The sequence below is a fragment of the Hemiscyllium ocellatum genome, chromosome 26 (genome assembly GCF_020745735.1).
Source record: "Hemiscyllium ocellatum isolate sHemOce1 chromosome 26, sHemOce1.pat.X.cur, whole genome shotgun sequence".
NCBI classification, from domain to species: Eukaryota; Metazoa; Chordata; class Chondrichthyes; order Orectolobiformes; family Hemiscylliidae; genus Hemiscyllium; species Hemiscyllium ocellatum.
The window spans coordinates 11,962,437-11,983,255 of NC_083426.1; the positions used below are offsets into that span (position 1 = coordinate 11,962,437).

Sequence of the window (20,819 nt, forward strand, 5' to 3'; positions counted from 1 at the left end):
TAACTTAAAAGATAATTAGTTTCAATTCCCAAACTGGAGGTGTTTTACATTTCTGTGCTTTGGGAAAATTCATTCTGTCAGAGAATTAAAATAGGTTATTGTGCATTAAGAAAGAACATTGATTGCCATACTACGTTTCATAACCTCAAGTATATCCATCATCTATCGGGCACAAGTCAGAAGTGTGATAGAATACTCCCTTTTGTTAGAATGTGGGCAGCTCCAGCAATACTCCAGCAGTTTGACATCATCCAGGACAAAGCAGCCCGCTTGATTGGCACAAACATCCACTCCCTCCACCATTGACACTCAGCAGCAATGTGTACCATCTACAAGATACACTGCAGAAATTCACTGTAAGACTTTAGACAGCACCTTCCAAACACACAACTACTACCATTTAGAGGGATAAGGGCAGTAGATGTATGAGGACATCACCAACTCTAAGTTCCTTTCCAAACCACTCACCATCCTAATGTGGAAATGCATCTCTGTTCCTGCGCTGTCGCTGGGTGAAAATCCTGGAATTCCCTCCATCAGGATATTATGGGGCTTACATGAAACATGTGGACTTCAGTGATTTAAGTAGGTACCTCATCACACCTTCTCAAGGGCAACAAGGGGCAGGCAATAAATGCTGGCCCAACCAATAATCTCCATCTCCCACAAGTAAATTAAAATAAACCTTAAGATGTCCCAAAGCACTTTACAGCCACTTAAATACTTCTGAAACAGCGTAACTGTTCTGATACAAGAAAATATTGCAGTGAATTTGTTCACAATATGGTTCCACAAACAGCAATGTGAGATAAATAGTCAGATAATCTTTTTCTTTTCTGATGCTAGTTGAAGGATCGACATTAGCAGGAATGCTAGGAGAACCAACCCCTTGTTAGGTATGTTTTACATTAACCTGTAAAGATGGAATAGCACTTGAATTCTCACCCAGAAGGTCGTGCTGGCAGCTATACTGCTTCACTACAATACTGGAGTCTCAGTCTACAGTGGGTGCTCCAGTCACTGAAGTTCAGGTTTCTGATTCTGGATAAGAATGCTGACACTGCAATGCAGTTGACCTTTGAGCAACGTTCACGAAAAAGTGACATAAAAGCATAGGATGTAGAAGAGTAAGGCAATACAACCAACTCTTCTGTTAGTCATATCCCATGCCCACCATTTTACAGGACGTGATGTGCTGAAATCAGCGGAAATCTATCACACTGAGTCCCCATCGCATTTGAAGATGACGATATTTCTCAACAGGTTTTGCACCAGTTGTTACACCTTCAGAATCAGGAGTGGTATTGTTAGAGCAAACATAGGGTCTCAGCAGGCCTAACAGCATCTCTGAAGAAGTCATGCCAGTTAGAAAAATTAACTGTTTTCTCTCCGTACATGCTGCCAGGCCTGTTGAGTTTCTCCAATGTTGTTTGTGTTTGTTTCAGTTTTCCAACATCTGCTGTATTTTGCCTTTATTTGATTATTATTAAAGCATTTGGTTTTAACTATACAGTGAGCAGTTATGAATCGAGATTGTATAGGAATGTGATTCTGTTCTCTCTGTCAGCTACTTGAATAACCTGGACAGAATCACTGCTGCTGGTTACATTCCAAATGAGCAAGATGTCTTGAGGTCCAGAGTTAAGACCACAGGTATTATTGAAGAGCAGTTTTCCTGTCAGGACCTGCACTTCAGGTAAACAGCTGCATTGTCTTAGAATTTAGCCTACATCTCCTGTAATGTGATTGCAATTGTGAGTTGTAGTACCACGCCCACCAAGCAATGTTGCCCAGACTCATTAAATCAACTGAGACCTTTATTGAGTTTAAGCATTCTACCGTGGCTCATTGTTTCATATCTTATGGCTTCCTAAATTTGTAGGATTTTGTAAAAAAATTCAGAAATTAGAATTATTTGCATAACTCTCCTTGCTCTGTGTATTTAATTTAAACACAAAATTAGACTTACACTTTATAAAATATTTTTGGATGGTGTGAATCTTGAAAGCCTATGGGGTTCATTGTCTGGATAGCTGTATAAGATGTACACTTTAAAAACAATTTATTTTCATCAAGTTGAAGGGTGCTAGTGCCAGAGAATTGAAATGTATCTGCAGCTGGAACCTCATGCTAGCAGTAAGCAACCCCATGCCTGCTGTAACACAGTAACACAGTAAGCCTCCCCACAAGTGATGTCCAACAAACCTCAGCTTAAATAAGACAAACACTTGATTTGATCCTTTTCATGTTGACCATTCTATGGCCCCTCCTGAATGTGATTGTCAATGAGGATACTACTAAGTTCAGACTCATTTAGGTACCAAACTGATGTAACCAAAACAATTTCACCTAAGGCCCTTATGGTGAGTGTACAAGACATCAGTCTCATCAATCTGGACTGGGTTGATGCCAAGGTCCCAAATGAGAACATCTAATGGCTAACATCTGACCTACAGTTTCACTAATTTGACAAGGATCCCAAAAAAGGGCCAAAAGTTTTCTTTTATACAAAACATTCAATTAAAGTTTAAGAAAAATAAACAACTACAAGGGCAGCATGGTGGCTGAGGTTAGCACTGCCACCTCAGAGCACTGTGGACTTGGATTGGATTCCTACCATGGGTGACTGTCCATGTAAGTTCCATACATTCTCCCCGTGCCTGTGTGGATTTCTACCAGGTCCTCTGGTTTCCTCCCACAGTCCACAGATGTACAGGGTAGGTGGATTGGCCATGCTAAATTGCCCATAGTTTCCAGGAATGTGCAAGCTAGGTGAATTAGCCATGGGAAATGTAGGGTCACACGGATAAGGGGATGGGTGGCTTGCTCTTTGGAGGATTAGTGTGGATTTGATGGGCTGAATGGCATGCTTCCACAACACAATGAGTCTGTACTTTAACTGAAACAAAATATTTTGTTGGGTAATATCAAAAAAGTACATTTCCATTCCGCGGGTTCAATTCCATGCAGGTTCAGCACAATTATGAAGTGACATTCCTTCTTAGGCTCTTAAAACGGTGAAGCGGCTAATGTATTAATTTCTGCTCAAACCTCAGAATGTTCGATGTTGGTGGACAGAGGTCAGAGCGGAAGAAATGGATCCACTGTTTTGAAGGAGTTACCTGCATTATTTTCTGTGGTGCTCTTAGTGCATATGACATGGTGCTGGTCGAGGACGATGAAGTGGTATGTAATTGTCAAAATCAATCCCATGGGATAGTTTAAAACAAAAATAGGAGGATTTAAAATCTCTCGTGTAGTACCCTAACATTTTGAAATCCTCATAAGAGAAGCCGAGAAGTCTCAGGTGGATTTATTGGGCAAAAGAACTGGCAAAATATCTTTCTTCCATCAGAAGGTCAGAAATGGGGACGTTTGCCAAGATATTACAATTCAAAGTTTATGAGAAGATTTGTAGCTTGGGTGCTCGTTGTTGTGGTTCTGTTCACTGAGCTGGGAATTTGTGTTGCAGACGTTTCATCCCCTAACCGGAAACGTGCTGCTTCCGGTTGTCAGTTCCAGCTGTCCGTTGCAGTGGTCGATATATTGGGTCCAGGTCGATGTGCTTATTGATTGAATCTGTGGATGAGTGCCATGCCTCTAGGAATTCCCTGGCTGTTTCTGTTTGACTTGTCCTATAATAGTAGTATTGTCCCAGTCAAATTCATGTTGCTTGTCATCTGCGTGTGTGGCTACTAAGGATAGCTGGTCGTGTCGTTTCGTGGCTAGTTGGTGTTCATGGATGCGGATTGTTAGCTGTCTTCCTGTTTGTCCTATGTCCTACATCAAGAGTATTCTGAACTGACAGCCAGACTGCTGTGACCACTAGGACTCATAACAGCACACAAACCAACAACCACTCTCAGACAACAACTCACCAGAACGAAGGACCCGATACCCAGCATGAACAAAACCAATGTAGTGTACAAAATCCTATGCAAGGACTGCACAAAACACTTCATAGGACAAACAGGAAGACAGCTAATGATCCGCATCCATGAACACCAACTAGCCACGAAACGACACGACCAGCTATCCTTGGTAGCCATACACGCAGATGACAAGCAACTTGAATTCGACTGGGACAATACTACTATTATAGGACAAGCCAAACAGAGAACAGCCAGGGAATTCCTAGAGGCATGGCACTCATCCACAGATTCAATCAATAAGCACATCGACCTGGACCCAATATACCAGCCACTGCAGCGGACAGCTGGAACTGACAACCGGAAGCGGCAGATTCAAACCACTACAAATGGTGGACGAAAGATCACAGAAGCGCTTCACGCTCGGCGAACAGAATCACCACAAGATATTACAATGCTCAGCACCATTCATGACTCCTCAGATACTGATGTAGTCCATGCTCAAATACAACAAGACCTGGATAATACTCAGACTTGGACTGACAGGTAATAAGTAACATTCGCATCACAATTACAAGGCATCTCCAATTAAAGACAATCTAAACACCATCCTTTGATATTCAATGGTGTTATCATCATTGAATGCCCCCACTATGAACATGCGTGGCTATGATTCAGCAGAAACTGACCTAGACTTGCTGTATAGATATAATGACAACCAGCCAGAGGCTAGGAATATTGCAGGGAATAACTCACCTCCTTACCCCAAAATCTGGCCACCATCCAAAATCTACAAGTCGGGAGTGTGATGGAATACTCCCCACTTGCCTGGATGGGTGCAGCTCCAACAACATTCAGAAGCTTGACATCATCCAGGACAAAGCAGCCCACTTGACTGACACAGCATCCACAAGCATCCACTCCCTCCATCACCAATGCTCAGTAGCAGCAGTGTGCAATATCTATAAGATGCACTGTGGAAATTCACCAATGTTCCTTAGACAGGACTTCCAAATCCATGAGAACCTCCACCCTGAAGGACATGTGCAGTAGATTCATGGGAACACCATGACCTGCAGGTTCTTCTCCAAGCCACTCCCCATCCTGACTTGGAAATATATCACTGTTCCTTCACTGCCACTGGGTCAAAATCCTGGAATTCCTTCCCTAAGGGCATTGTATGTCAACCTATAGCACATGGACTGCAGCGGTTCAAGAAGCATCTCAAAACCATCCTCTCAAGGGCAACTGGGGACAGGCAATAAATTCTGTCAGCCAGCAACATTCACATCTCGCAAGAGAATACAAAAAGCTATAGCCACTTTCTGTGCTATAAGATTCTAAAATTCAGATCATTTTAACAAATGACAGCATATTGAAATACAAGAAAGGATATATTTGCAAGGACATGCATTTTCTAGAGAATGTACCACATAATACTCAAGTAGCAGTCCAATTTTTCAGACTACTTTTTAAGGTTAAATTTATGGGGTCAACTATTACATGGATACTACTTTTGAGAGGCTGAAATTCATACCTGATAAACGTCATACCGTATCATTCTCAGAAGCCCAATTGATCTCTAAACAAATAAAGGAAAAAAAAGCACAACAAATTATGGTAATCACAGGATAAAGACAACAGAAACAAAAAAAAAGTGGTAAGCTTCTATTTATATATACAAAAAGTGAAATACAAGTATAATATGGCTTTAAATCACAATTACTGGTATATGTTACATCTTAAATTAAACATCAGGTACAAAAGTTCATTCAACTCCTGCAAAATCACACTGTTCAACATCTTCAGCACTGGAAAAAGCTTCATAATCATCAGGAAGAATGATATCTTCATATGGATCATCTTCATCTTCACTGTCTGTAGTTAAACGTAGCACATCATTCACTTCTTCTTCTTCATCTATGTTATCCGTAGATAATCGGCTTCTGTACCGTCCAATGCATTTGAAATTCCACATTTCAGGAATGTTTTGAAAATAGTGTCAGCTTCTATTTCCTTTCATGAATTAACAATCCATTCACAGACCATGGCAGTGATGGAACTCACATACTGCCTCCATTTGTTATGCTTTTTTCTCCATCATGCATCCAGTTGTTCCACTTCATTCTCATCATATCCTTAAATGGTTGATCAATACCAACATCTGCTGGTTGCAAAATACTTGGAAGTCTGCAGGGAATTACAGCTACGCTGCTGTTATTTGATCGGATGTTAGCAATAACATTCTTCATTCGATGTGATGTAAACTTGTTCCAGACGAGCAAACTTTACCTTGTGTAGTCCTCCAAGTTGTAAGTTCCAAACTTCCTTTATCCATTTTCTATACCCACCTTCACCCATCCAGCTTTGTGGATGTATATGGACAACAATTCCTTTTGAAATTTCTCCTTTGGCAAAGCTTTTCTTTTAAAAACAGCCATTGATTTTAACTTAGTGCCATCAGCCATGCAAGAAAGAACTAAAGCAAACCTACTTTTCTCATAGCCAGTGGTTCTCACCAATACTGTTTATTTTTTGCCTTTTCGTTCACAGTTGGATTCTCTGGTATGACTAAAATAATAAGCATTTCGTCCATGTTTCCAGTGCAAGATAACTTGTAGCCTTCCTTCTGCTGATTTTTGATTACAAACTGGTGAAACAGTAATATCTTATCTTCTGTTTGAGCAGGCAGCTTTTGTGTAATCTTAGTTCTCTGCCAAAGTACTAAGAAGTTTTATGAAACTTGTGCCCCATCCAGCACATCTTAAAATCCAAAATTCCATCCTTCTTTGACTCTTTTTGTGCATGGACTCAGGTGGCTTCATGACTAACACATTTTCCATTGTGACAATTTTCAACTGTCATTTTCAATTGTGGCCGCATGCTAAGTTTATCTCTGTTGGCAGACTTTCGTTTTGGCATTGTCTAAAGTTGGTTCCATGTCTTTCTCCAGTCTCTCAAAAGTTTCTCCGAAACACAAAATTCTTTTGCTGCTACAAAGTTATTTGTCTTCTCTGCAACTTCAATACCTTTCAGTTTAAACACTGCTATATATTCTTTGTTTTTTTCTGGAGGGCATTTTTACACAAAATGATGAAGAAATTTCAAAACCTCACCTGACTCTTGTATTGAATTGGTGTGAACTGGACATCAAACCACATAATAGCACAAAAAAAACTTAATTTCGTCATTGTAACATTTATGTACAGGATATTACCTAGACTCACAAATATTGACCTGTTATCTGTGAAGACCTAGTGTCGACTTTTACATAAGATATATGGAAAATTCCAGATTTTTTGGCCAAAAATGGGGGGGGGGGGTGCAGGTGGCTGACTTTTACATGAGATCACCTAGGTAAAAACAAGGACTGCAGATGCTGGAAACCCGAGTCTGGATTAGAGTGGTGCTAGAGAAGCACAGCAGGTCAGGCTGCTCCCTCCTCCTTGGATGCTGCCTGACCTGCTGTGCTTTTCCAGCACCACTCTAATCCAGACTTTTACATGAGATCGACTATTACTCGAGTATAGACAATAATTGAATGAGATGAGGTTCAGTGAGACCAAAGTGGATACTAATTGAGTGATGTCAGTTCAAAGCGGGTCCCCTGAGCTATTTTCATTAGTGCCTTTCTGCCTATGACTGAAATGTGCTGAATTTAATGTAATGTAATGTCAAATAAATGGCTATATCTCAGGTTCATTCGGTGCAATGTCATGAAGCATCTATGTCTCAGGTACAATCATTGCTGTGTTAATTGTTTGAGCTTCATCTAGAAGAACTGTGAGTAGAATGTGCAAGGATTAGTTCAGAGTTTATTTTATTCCATCAGACATTCAATCAAATTACAATCACTCTGTCACTGTGCTAAATTTCAGTATAGGTGAAAGCCACTGATGTACCAAGGACAGATGTCTCATAAAATTGGCCCTGCTGATTACTGAGCAGTTATTAAGAAAACCTACTCAAAATAAATGTGACAGGCACAAAAACAAAGCATGGGGAATATTCAATGACAGCAACATGCATTCAGGCATTTAGTATCTGTACGTTTTTGGCTTGGCAGAAATTGCTTTCATGTCAAATTGCAAATTAATGTTCTATTAAAAGCTGGTCCAACATGTATTATTTGAATTTTGATTAAACATCTGTGGAAAGCTTTATCTCAGTTCATGACCTACACCACTGATGAATAATTAACATTCCGAGGAATTTCCTGCTGAATATTAGGAGAATAAATTGAAGAACGATGAAATACAAACCACTGAAAGAAACAAACACAAAGATTGCTGGAGAGATTCAGCTGGTCTGGCAGCATCGGTGGAGAGAAAGTAGAGTCAACTGTTCAAGTCCACTCATCCATCTTCTTTGAGTTCTGAAAAAGAGTCACTGGACTCCAAACATTAACTCTGTTTCTCTCTCCACCGATGCTGCCAGAATTTCTCCAGCAAATTTTGTTTTTATTTGACTTATCTTGAGAGAACTGACTCACACATATGTTCAGAATTCTCTCCCCTCCTGGTGGTGAAGCTCCCAAACTAGCTCTCAATTCCCAATTATTTTTATTATTTTATTGTTGGCTGCACAGCTTTCAGTTGCCTGGGTCCCACATTCAGCAATTCAAAACCTCTCTCATTCCCAAACCTCCCAATTCTCTGCCTCCTCCCCAAGACATTCCTTTAAAGTTTGATTGAGCTGTTTTCACCTGTTGTATATCTCCTTATATGGCTCATGTTTCATTTTGTTCAATTTACTTTTCCCCAAAATACTTTAAAGACATGATACAAATGCAAGTTGTTGCTGCACCTCTCTGTCATTTGGAGATTTAATCTAATTTGAGGCAAATTGGGTCCCAGTAAAGTTGTTGATGTCAAAGTCAAATCACATGTAGAAGACATCTTTACGTTGGATTGCAGATGTATTCAACTCAAAGAAGATACGTTTAATAATTAGCAGCAAATCCATGAGAATTAAAACCACAGAGTACCTAATGCAGAAATGGAGGAGAAATTGTGTGATTAATTGGGAACTGATTTTCCTGTTATGATTCAGACTCTACCTTCTCTGATGTCTGGGGCGTATCTTTTGAAAGTGTCACGGGATGTGGGTGTTACTGGCTAAGCCAGGACATTTCTAATTGCTCTTGAGGAAGTGGTGCAGGGCTGCCATCTTGAACTACTGCTGTCCATTTGGTGTAAGGGTACCCACTGTGCTGTTAGGGAGAGAGCCCGACGTGAATGAGGCAGTGAGAAAGAAGGAATGGCAATAAAGGTCTAAGTCAGGTTGTGTGTGACTTGGGGGGACACTTACAAGGAGTGGTGCTCCCATGCATCTGCTGCCTTTGTTCTTCTCCATCACAGAGGTCAGAGGTTTTGCAGAGGCTCTCAAAGAAGCCTCAATAGCTTGTTTTAGTGCACCTTGTAAATGGATGCAAACTGCTGCCAACATGTGTCAGTGATGAAGGGAGTGAGTGTTGAAGGAAGTGAATGTCATCCCATTCAAGCATGCTGTTTTGTGAATGAATTCAAAGCTGCATGCACCCAGGCACGTGGGGAGATGGAAGGTGAGTTGCTGAGCTTAAGAGCTCTTAACCTCTGGCATCTCTTATAGCCACAGTACTTTCATGGCTGGTCCAGTTCTGTTTCTAGTCAATGGTAATTCTCAGGATGTTAATACTGCAAGGACTCAACAATGATAATGTCATTGACTGTCAAGTAGATAATAATCAATACTTTTACATTGCAGAAAGAGCTGCGTTCCTTCAATACCCTAAGCAACAATTAATCCCAATGATATCTATTTTAAACTCCCTCACTTCGAGTTTCCCTGCCTATTAATTCTTAATAGAATCATAGAGTCATAGAGATGTACAGCACAGAAACAGACACTTCAATCCAACTCGTCCATGCCGATCAGATATCCTAACCTAGTCTAGTCCCATTTGCCAGCACTTGCCCCATATCCCTCTAAACCCATCCTATTCATATACCCATCCAGATGCCTTTTAAATGCTGTAATTGTATATCTTCCACCACTTTCTTGGCAACTCATTCCATACATGCAACACCCTCTGCATGAAAAGGTTGCCTCTTAGGTCCCTTTTATATGATTCTCCTCTCACCCTGAACCTATGCCCTTTAGTTCTGGATTCCCAACACAGGGAAAATACCTTGTCTGTTTATCCTATCCATGCCCCTCATGATTTTATGAACCTATATGAGGTCACCCCTCAGCCTCTGACGCTCCAGGGAAAACAAACCCATCTTATTGAGCCTCTCCTTATAGCTCAAATCCTCCAACCCTGGCAACACCCTTGTAGATCTTTCATGAACCCTTTCAAGTTCCACAACATCCTTCCAATAGGAAGGAGACCAGAAGTGCATGCAATCGGCCAAAACTGACCAAACCAACGTCCTATACAGCTGCAACATGACATCCCAACTCCTGTACACAATACTCTGACCAGTAAAGGAAAGCATACCAAATGCCTTCTTCACTATCCTATCTACCTGCGATTCTACTGTCAAGGAACACTGAACCTATACTCCGATGTTTCTTTGTTCAGCAACATTTCCTAGGATCTTACCATTAAGTGTAGAAGTCTGCTCTGACTTGCTTTTTCAAAATGCAGCACCTCACATTTAACTAAATTAAACTCCATCTGCACTCTTCAGACTACTGGTCCATCTGACCAAGATCCTGTTGTACTCTGAGGTAACCTTCTTCGCTGTCCACTACACCTCCAATTTTGGTGTCATCGACAAACTTACTAACTGTACCTCTTATGTTCACATCCAAATTGTTCGACCTATCATGTGTTTTGACTCCTGAATTCCAAACCCTACCTCATGGCAAAGGTCCTGAAGAATTCTTGATTTCATATAGGAGTCAGAAAGGAACTTGGCTAAACTTCATCCAGTGATCCCCAGCATCAAAGATGCCAATTTGATTCACTCCATGTGATATCAAGAAACGGTTGGAGGCACTAGAAACTGCAAAGGCTATGCAACATTCCGGCAATAATATTGAAGACTTGTGCTCCAAACCTTGCTACATTCCCTAGCAAAGCTGTTTCAGCACAGCTATAGCACAGGCATTTACCTGACGATACAGAAAACTGTCCAGGAAAATTTCCCAGTCCACTCTTGACCATCAATAAAGTGATGGAAAGTATTCATCAACAGTGCTATCAAGCAGCACCTGCAGAGCAATAACCTGCTCACTAATGCCCTTTTTGGGTTCCACCAGGGCCACTCAGCTCCTGCTCCCATGACAACCCTGGTTCAAATATGGACAAAAGATTTGAATTTCAGTGGGGAGGTGAGAGTGAAAGCCCTTGACATCAAGGCTGCCTTCGACTAAGTGTGGCATTAAGGAGCCTTAGTAAAACTGGAATCAGTGGGCAAATTGTCCGTTGGTTTGAATGATATCTGGCACACAGGGAGATGGTTGTGATTGTTGGAGTTCAGTCATCTCAGTTCCAAAATATTTCTTCAGGAGTGGCTCAGGGTAGAGTCCTAGATCCAATCATCTTCAGCTGCTTCATCAATGACATTCGGTCCATTATAAAGTCAGAAGTGGGGATGCTCACCGATGTTCACACAATGTTCTGCACCATTTGTGACTCCTCAGATACTGAAGCAGTCCATATTCGAATGCAACATCACCTGGGCAATATCCAGGTTTGGGCTGACAAATGGAAAGTAAAGTTTGCACCATGCAAATGCCAGATAATATCCATCTCCAAAAAGAGACAAAATAACCACCCCTTGACATTTAATGGTGTTATCATCACTAAATCTCCCACTATCAATGTCCAGGGGCATTATCATTGACTAGAAACTCAACTGCAATGTATGCAAAAAACACACATACACACACACACACAGTGGCTACAAGAGCAGGTCAGAGTCTCAGAATACTGCAGCAAGTAACTGACCTCCTGACTCCACAAAGACTGTCCACTACTTACAAGGCACAAGTCAGGGGTGTGATGAACTACTCCCCATTTATCTAGGTAAGCACGGTTCCAACAATACTCCAGAAGCTTGACATCATCTAGGCAGAGAAGAGGACATGTAATAGAATTAAATGTATTTAACTCTATCAAAGAATTGGATTTCCTTACCAGTGACGAAATACATAGATTTAAGGATGTAGGTTTGCTCGCTGAGCTGGAAGGTTCATGTTCAGACGTTTCATCACTATACTAGGTAACATCTTCAGTGGGCCTCTGGACGAAGCATTGCTGATGATTCCTGCTTTCTATTTATATGTTTGGGTTTCTTTGGGTTGGTGATGTCATTTCCTGTGGTGATGTCATTTCCTATTCTTTTTCTTAGTGGGTGGTAAATCATGTCCAAGTCAATGTATTTGTTGATAGAGTTCCAGATGGAATGCCATGCTTCCAAGAATTCTCGTGTGTGTCTCTGCTTGGCTTGTCCTAAGATAGATGTGTTGTCCCAGTCGAAGTGGTGTCCTTCCTCATCTGGATATTCCTACATCCAGAACCTCAACCTGAGCTACAAATCTTCTCAAACTCGCTAATATAGATTTAAAATGCAGGACATATAAACAGATGGGTTGCTCAGTCATCCCCTCATACCTGCTTCTCCTTTCAATAAGATCTCAGCTGATCTGATTATTCCACATGTCAACCTACTCTTGATAATGTTTAACCCCTTTTTTTTAAATCAAGGATCAATCTAATGAAAACAAAATACTGCAGATGCTGGATATCAGAAACAAAGTGAATGCAGAATCACAACCTATTCCACCAACTTTTGAAGAAGAGAGTTCCAAAGAGAAACCATTTCCTGTCAGAAATATCCAATCACCAGCTTATAATTGTAAACATTGACTGGCAAGGCAGCTTGGAAATAATGTTGTTTTTTAAATGTCATGAATTATGACCGGGAATACATTCGCATCCTGGAGAGATGATGGAAATAAATTCATTAATAACCTTTATAAGAGATTTGAATATGAAGTTTGTTTGTAAGTTTAAATGTCCACTGTGTGGATAAAGCAATGACGTCAATCTAAATCAATAGCTTTTTCAAGAATTTCTCTTAAGCACGGCAGACCAAATTGCTTGCTACTTGATAGTCAATGACTCCAGTTACTACCTTTAAAGTTGAACAAACACTTTCCCAAAAATGGATCAGAAAATGCTTAATTTTGGAAGATGTAAAATGGGAAGCCTTGAGAAATGAGATAAGAATTCAGGGAAAGTATATTCCTGTCAGGGTGAAAGGGAAGGCTGGTAGCTATTGGGAATACCAGATGACTAAAAATTGAGGGTTTGGTTAAGAAAAAGAAGGAAGCATATGTCAGGTATAGACAGGATAGATTGAGTGAATCCTTAGAAGAGTAGAAAGGAAGTAGGAGTATACTTAAGAGGGAAATCAGGAGGGCAAAAAGGGGACACGAGATAGCATTGGCAAATAGAATTAAGGAGAATCCAAAGGGCTTTCACAAATATATTAAGGACAAAAGGGTAACTAGGGAGAGAATAGGGCCCCTCAAAGATCAGCAAGGCGGCCTTTGTGTGGAGCCACAGAAAATGGGAGAGATACTAAATGAATATTTTGCATCAGTATTTACTGTGGAAAAAGATATGGAATATATAGACTGTAGGGAAATAGATGGCGACATCTTGCGACATGTCCAGATTACAGAGGAGGAAGTCCTGGATGTCTTGAAATGATTAAAGGTGGATAAATTCCCAGGACCTGATCAGGTGTATCCGAGAATTCTGTGGGAAGCTAGAGAAGTGGTTGCTGGGCCTCTTGCTGAGATATTTTATCATCGATAGTCACAGGTGAGGTGCTGGAAGACTGGAGGTTGGCTGACGTGGTGCCACTGTTTAAGAAGGGCGGTAAAGACAAGCCAGGGAACTATAGACCTATGAGCCTGAACTCAGCGGTGGGCAAGTTGTTGGAGGGATTCCTGAGGGACAGGATGTACATGTATTTGGAAAGGCAAAGACTGATTGGGGAAGTCAACATGGCTTTATGCGTGGGAAATCATGTCTTTCAAACTTGATTGAGTTTTTGGAAGAAGTAACAAAGAGGATTGATGAGGGCAGAGTAGTAGATGTGATCTATATGGATTTCAGTAAGGCGTTCGACAAGGTTCCCCATGGGAGACTGATTAGCAAGTTAAGATCTCATGGAATACAGGGAGAACTAGCCATTTGGATACAGAACTGGCTCAGATAGAGGGTGGGGTGGAGGGTTGTTTTTCAGACTGGAGACCTGTGACCAGTGGAGTGTCACAAGGATCGATGCTGGGCCCTCTACTTTTTGTCATTTACATAAACGATTTGGATGCGAGCATAAGAGGTACAGTTAGTAAGTTTGCAGATGACACCAAAATTGGAGGTGTAATGGACAGCGAAGAGGGTTACCTCAGATTACAACAGGATCATAGCTAGATGGGCCAATGAGCTGAGAAGTGGCAAATGGAGTTTAATTCAGATAAATGCGAGGAGCTGCATTTTGGGAAAGAAAATCTTAGCAGGACTTATACACTTAATGGTAAGGTCCTAGGGAGTGTTAATGAACAAAGAGACCTTGGAGTGCAGATTCATAGCTCCTTGAAAGTGGATTCGCAGGTAGATAGGATAGTGAAGAAGGCGTTTGGTATGCTTTCCTTCATTGGCCAGAGTATTGAGTACAGGAGTTGGGAGGTCATGTTGCGGCTATACAGGACATTGGTTCGGCCACTGCTGGAAGATTGCATGCAATTCTGGTCTCCTTCCTATCGGAAAGATGTTGTGAAATTTGAAAGGCTTCAGAAAAAATTTACAAGGATGTTGCCAGGGTTGGAGGATCTGAGCTACAGGGAGAGGCTGAACAGGCTGGGATTGTTTTTCCTGTCGGAAGCTGAGGGGTGACCTTATAGAGGTTTACAAAATTATGAGGAGCATGGATAGGATTAAATAGGCAAAGTCTTTTCCCTGGGGTTGGGGAGTCCAGAACTAGAGGGCATAGGTTTAGGGTTAGAGGGGAAAGATATAAAAGAGACCTAAGGGACAAATTTCCACGCAGAGGGTGGTACTTTTATGGAATGAGCTGCCAGAGGATGTGGTGGAGGCTGGTACAATTGCAACATATAAGAGGCATTTGGATGGGTATATGAATAGGAAGGGTTTGAAGGGATATGGGCCGGGTGCTGGCAGGTGGGACTAGATTGGGTTGGGATATCTGGTTGGCATGGACAGGTAGGACTGAAGGGTCTGTTTCCATGCTGTACATCTCTATGACTCCATGTAAAGAAATCAGCCAAAATCATTCAGACAAGTTAGAAAGATCCTGGACTGAAAAAATTGTGGGGCAAAATATAGACTTTTATTTTACATAAAATATACAACACAAAAACAGCTAATTGGTCAAAACCTACTCTACCTACTAATATACTCTTCTGGCACTTTCTCCCTAATCTACTTATTTCACCTAAAGAAAAGTTCTGAAAGCTTGTGATTTCAAATCAACCTGGTTGACTACAACCTGGTGTTGTGAGACTTCTGACTTCCCGGTCCAACACCGGCATCTATTTATTTAGCAGCTCCTTAAACACCTCTAGTCTAACTTCTTGTGATATCTACAGAATAGGGGGGTTACGTCTGTGTGATATACAAGTGAGACACAGTGTACATCATCACTGGGAGGGATGCAATGACAAATAATTTTGCTCTTTCTTGCAGTCCCATAGCAAGATAAAGCCACAAGAAGATGTTCCTTAAATAAAATTATCTTAACAGACTTTATCAGTATTCTTTCGCTGCTTGAAACCAAGATTATTGCATTATAACCATTCTGTGCATCAAGATTTTTCTCCAGAATTCCCAATTTTCTCATTTACATTTTCCTTCCCCAGTACAGTAAAACAATAACATGATTTCTGTCTGTCTCTTATTCCCACCAGAACCGAATGCATGAGAGTCTCCATCTCTTCAACAGTATTTGCAACCACAGGTACTTTGCAGCCACCTCCATTGTGCTGTTTCTGAATAAGAAGGATCTTTTTGAAGAAAAAATCAAAAAAGTTCATCTGAGCATCTGCTTCCCGGATTATGATGGTACTTCTGATTTTTCTTTCCTCCCAATTTCTTGGAGAAAGTATGATTAGTAGGTTCAGATAGATAACATAGACTATTTACCACTCAGATCAAATTATTTATTATATGACCTTCAAATGTCCTCCGTTATTTTTAAAGTGTTACTGTTGTGGTGAGGTCATTTGGCTATTGTGCTGCCAGTTACCTGATTGAATTTGTTACTGAAATTCCAAATTCAGATGGACTGTGACAATACTGCTCCTTTAACAAGGTTATGCTGTTCTTGGCTTTTGCTTCAGAGAAGACATCATAGAGTTGTAGAGATGTACAGCACGGAAACAGACCCTTCGGTCCAACCCGTCCATGCCGACCAGATATCCCAACCCAATCTAGTTCCACCTGCCAGCACCCACTCCGTATCCCTCCAAACCCTTCCTATTCATATACCCATCCAAATGCCTCTTAAATGTTGCAATTGTACCAGCCTCCACCACATCCTCTGGCAGCTCATTCCAAAAACGTACTATCCTCTGCGTGAAAAAGTTGCCCCTTAGGTCTCTTTTATATCTTTCCCCTCTCACCCTAAACCTATGCCCTCTAGTTCTGGACTCCCGACCCCAGGGAAAAGACTTTGCCTATTTACCCTATCCATGCCCCTCATAATTTTGTAAACCTCTATAAGGTCACCCCTCAGCCTCCGACACTCCAGGGAAAACAGCCCTAGCCTGTTCAGCCTCTCCGTGTAGCTCAGATCCTCCAACCCTGGCAACATCCTTGTAATTTTTTTCTGAACCCTTTCAAGTTTCACAACATCTTTCTGATAGGAAGACCAGAATTGCACGCAATATTCCAACAATGGCCTAACCATAATCTCCCAACATGATCTCCCAACTCCTGTACTCAATACTCTGACCAATAAAAGAAAGCATACCAAATGCCTTCTTCACTATTCTATCTACCTGCACCCCAAGGTTTCTTTGTTCAGCAACACTCCCTAGGACCTTACCATTAAGTGTATAAGCCCTGCTAAGATTTGCTTTCCCAAAATGCAGCATCTCGCATTTATCTGAATTAAACTCCATCTGCCACTTATCGGCCCATTGGCCCATCTGGTCCAGATCCTGTTATAATCTGAGGTAAACCTCTTCGCTGATCACTACACCTCCAATTTTGGTGTCATCTGTAAACTTATTAACTGTACCTCTTACACTTGTATCCAAATCATTTATGTAAGTGACAAAAAGTAGAGGGCCCAGCACCGATCCTTGTGGCATTTCACTGGTCACAGGTCTCCAGACTGAAAAACAACCCTCCACCACCACCCTCTGTCTTCTACCTTTCAGCCAGTTCTGTATCCAAATGTCTATTCTCCCTGGATTCCATGAGATCTAACCTTGCTAATCAGTCTCCCATGGGTAACCTTGTCGAACACCTTACTGAAGTCCATAGAGATCACATCTACTGCTCTGCCCTCATCAATCCTCTTTGTTACTTTTTCCAAAAACTCAATCAAGTTTGAAAGACATGATTTCCCACGCATAAAGCCATGTTGACTATCCCTAATCAGTCCTTGCCTTTCCAAATACATGTACATCCTGTCCCTCAGGATTCCCTCCAACAACTTGCCCACCACCGAGGTCAGGCTCACTGGTCTATAGTCCCCTGGCTTGTCTTTACCGCCCTTCTTAACAGTGGCATCACATTTGCCAACCTCCAGTCTCCCGGCACCTCACCTGTGACTATCGATGATACAAATATCTCAGCAAGAGGCCCAGCAATCACTTCTCTAGTTTCCCACAGAGTTCTCGGGTACACCTGATCAGGTCCTGGGGATTTATCCACTTTTAACCGTTTCAAGACATCCAGCACTTCCTCCTCTGTAATCTGGACATTTTGCAAGATGTCACCACCTATTTCCCTGCAGTCTATATATTCCATATCCTTTTCCACAGTAAATACTGATGCAAAACGTTCATTTAGTATCTCCCTCATTTTCTGTGGCTCCACACAAAGGCCGCTTTGCTAATCTTTGAGGGGTCTTATTCTCTCCCGTTACCCTTTTGTCCTTAATATATTTGTAAAAATCCTTTGGATTCTCCTTAATTCTATTTGCCAAAACAATCTCATGTCCCCGTCTTGTCCTCCTGATTTCCCTCTTAAGTATACTCCTTCTGCCTTTATACTCTTCTATGGATTCACTCAATCTATCCTGTCTATACCTGACATATGCTTCCTTCTTTTTCTTACCAAACCCTCAAATTTCTCTAGTCATCCAGCATTCCCAATCCTTACCAGCCTTCCCTTTCACCCTGACAGGAATATACTCTCTCTGGATTCTTGTTATCTCTTTTCTGAAGGCTTCCCATTTTTCAGCCGTCCCTTTACCTGCGAACATTTGCCTCCAATTAGCTTTTGAAAGTTCTTGCCTAATACCGTCAAAATTGGCTTTTCTCCAATTTAGTAAAACCAGTGATTCTGAAAACTATACTTGAGAATCCTTTCAATGTACAATGAAAGAGGAGTGGCCAGTTTTCCCAGTTCATCTTTACTCTGGCTTGGTATTAGCAGTTGAACTGTTCATTGAAAGCAGGAGAAAGTAAGGGATGGAAATGCTAGAGATCAAAGTCAAGAGTGTGGTGCTGGAAAAGCACAGCAGGTCAGGCAGCATCCGAGGAGCAAAAGAATTGACATTTCAGGCAAAAGCCCTTCATTAGGAATGAGGCTTGTGAGCCAAGGGGATAGAGAGAAAAACGGGAGGGGTGGGGGTTGGGGCTGGGAAGAAAGTAACTGAAAGTGTGATAGGGAGATGAAGGTGGGGGTAATGCTGATAGGTCAGAGAAGTGGGTGGAGCGGATAAGTATGAAGGAAGATGGACAGGTAGGACAGGTAAGACAGGTCATGACGGCGGTGCCAAGTTGGAAGGTTGGATCTGAGATAAGGTGGTGGTGGTGGGGGGTTGGGGAAATGAGGAAATTGGTGAAATCTACATTGATCCTGTGCGGTTGGAGGGTCCTCAGGTGAAAGATGAGGCACTCTTCCTCCAGGCATTGGGTAGTTAAGGTTTGGTGATGTAGGGGGCCTAGGACCTGTATGTCCTTGTCGAGTGGGAGGGGGAATTGAAGTGTTCAGCCACAGGGCAGTGGGGTTGGTTGGTGCAGGTTTCCCAGAGATATTCTCTGAAGCATTCTGCAAGTCAGCGTCCTATCTCCCCAATGTAGAGGAGACTGCATTGGGAGCAATGAATACAGTAAATGACGTGGAAGTGCAGGTAAAATTCTGATGGATTGGAAGGCTCCATTGGCGCCTTGGACGGAGGTGGGGGAGGTGTGGGCACAGGTTTTGCAATTCTTGTAGTGGCAGAGGAAGGTGCCAGGAGGAGAGAGTGGGTTGGTGGTGGTGTGTGGACCTGACAAGAGTCATGGAAGAAATGGTCTTTATGGAACATAGATAGGGGTGAGGAAGGAAATGTATCTCTGCTTTGAGATCTGTTTGTAGGTGGTGGAAATGGCGGAGGATGATGCGATGTATATGGTGGAAGCTAAGGACCGGGCGAGGGGGTGTGGTGGTGGGGTCCAGTCCTTGTTGCAGTTGGAGGGATGAGGTTCGAAGGCAAAGGTGCAGGAAGTGGATGAGATGCACTGGAGGGCATCATCAACCACATAAGAGGCAAAATTGCAGTCTTTGAAGGAGGCCATCTGGTGTGTTTTGTGGTGGAACAGGTCCTCCTACGCGCAGATGCGGTGGAGGTGGAGGAATTGGGAATAAGAGATAGCATTTTTAGAGAAGGCAGGGTGGGAGGAGGTGTAGTCCAGGTAGCTGTGGGAGTCGGTGGGTTTATAAAAGATATCTGTGTTGTGTAGGTCACCGTGCTCCGTAACAGTACACCCACACCAACCAACCCCATGGCTGACTTCAACTTCCCCACTCCACCAAGGACGTGCAGGTCCTGGGCCTCCTCCATTACCAAACCCTAACCTTCTGCTTTGGGACCGTCCAACCACATGGGATCAATGTGGATTTCACCAGTTTCATCTTCTCTCCCCCGATCTCATCCCAGATCCAACCTTCCAACTCGGCATTGCCCTTATGATCTGTCCTACATTTCCATCTTTCTTCCCATCTATCTGCTCTACCCTCCCCTGACCTATCAACATGACCCCCACCTTCAGCTCCCTATCGCACTCTCAGCTACCTTCCCCCCAGCCCTATCGCCTCCCATTTATCCCTCCACCTCCTTGGCTCACAAGACTCATTCCTGATGAAAGGATTTTGCCCAAAATGCCGATTTTCCTGCTCCTCCAATGCTGCCTGACCAGCACCGCACTCTCGACTGAAAGCAGCCAGCCAGTTTTAAGGCTGCTGGTACAAGAAACAGCTACATGGAAGGTGTTCCAAGCTGAATCTTTCTGCCATCTCTCTCTCTCTCCTATAAGACCCTGTGTTTGATTTTACCTTTTGTGCCAAGGGGTGTTTGTGGGGGTTGTTGCAAAAACTTAGAACAGCATTATTAAGTTGGGATAATCAGTTGGGTTTTTGGATAGGTTAACTTATTCTATATTCTGTTCTCTTTTGTTTGTGTTTCACTTGTTAATCTTGCAAAAAAACTCCATTTTGTTTAAAACTATGTAGTTGGGCCAGCTGCATCACTCCTGGAATATCCACTGTACACCTGCTTAAAACTACTAGCAAAGGTAGGGTCCAGGCTACTTTCTTGACATGGGTCAGACAGGGCTACCTCAAACCATAACAGTTTTATCAAATATACTGTTAGCAACATGAATTGTTGCTAATCCTTTATTAGGCAGAATCAGCTGTCAGTGCTATGTTGGAATACTTTACAAACTTAGGAGTAGGCCATTCAGTCTGATAAACCTACTTTGACATCT

The 20,819-nt window shown here is 42.1% G+C and overlaps 1 protein-coding gene across 1 annotated transcript in view; it reads left to right on the top strand.

Annotated features, from left to right (window-relative positions):
* Positions 1–20,819, top strand: part of LOC132828147 (guanine nucleotide-binding protein G(t) subunit alpha-2) — a 62,177-nt gene that overhangs the window by 40,624 nt on the left and 734 nt on the right. The window contains exons 5-7 of the mRNA XM_060845071.1: positions 1,568–1,696; positions 3,057–3,186; positions 15,801–15,954. Of these exons, the coding sequence (XP_060701054.1) occupies positions 1,568–1,696; positions 3,057–3,186; positions 15,801–15,954 (413 nt within the window). The remainder of the gene's footprint in view (positions 1–1,567; positions 1,697–3,056; positions 3,187–15,800; positions 15,955–20,819) is intronic.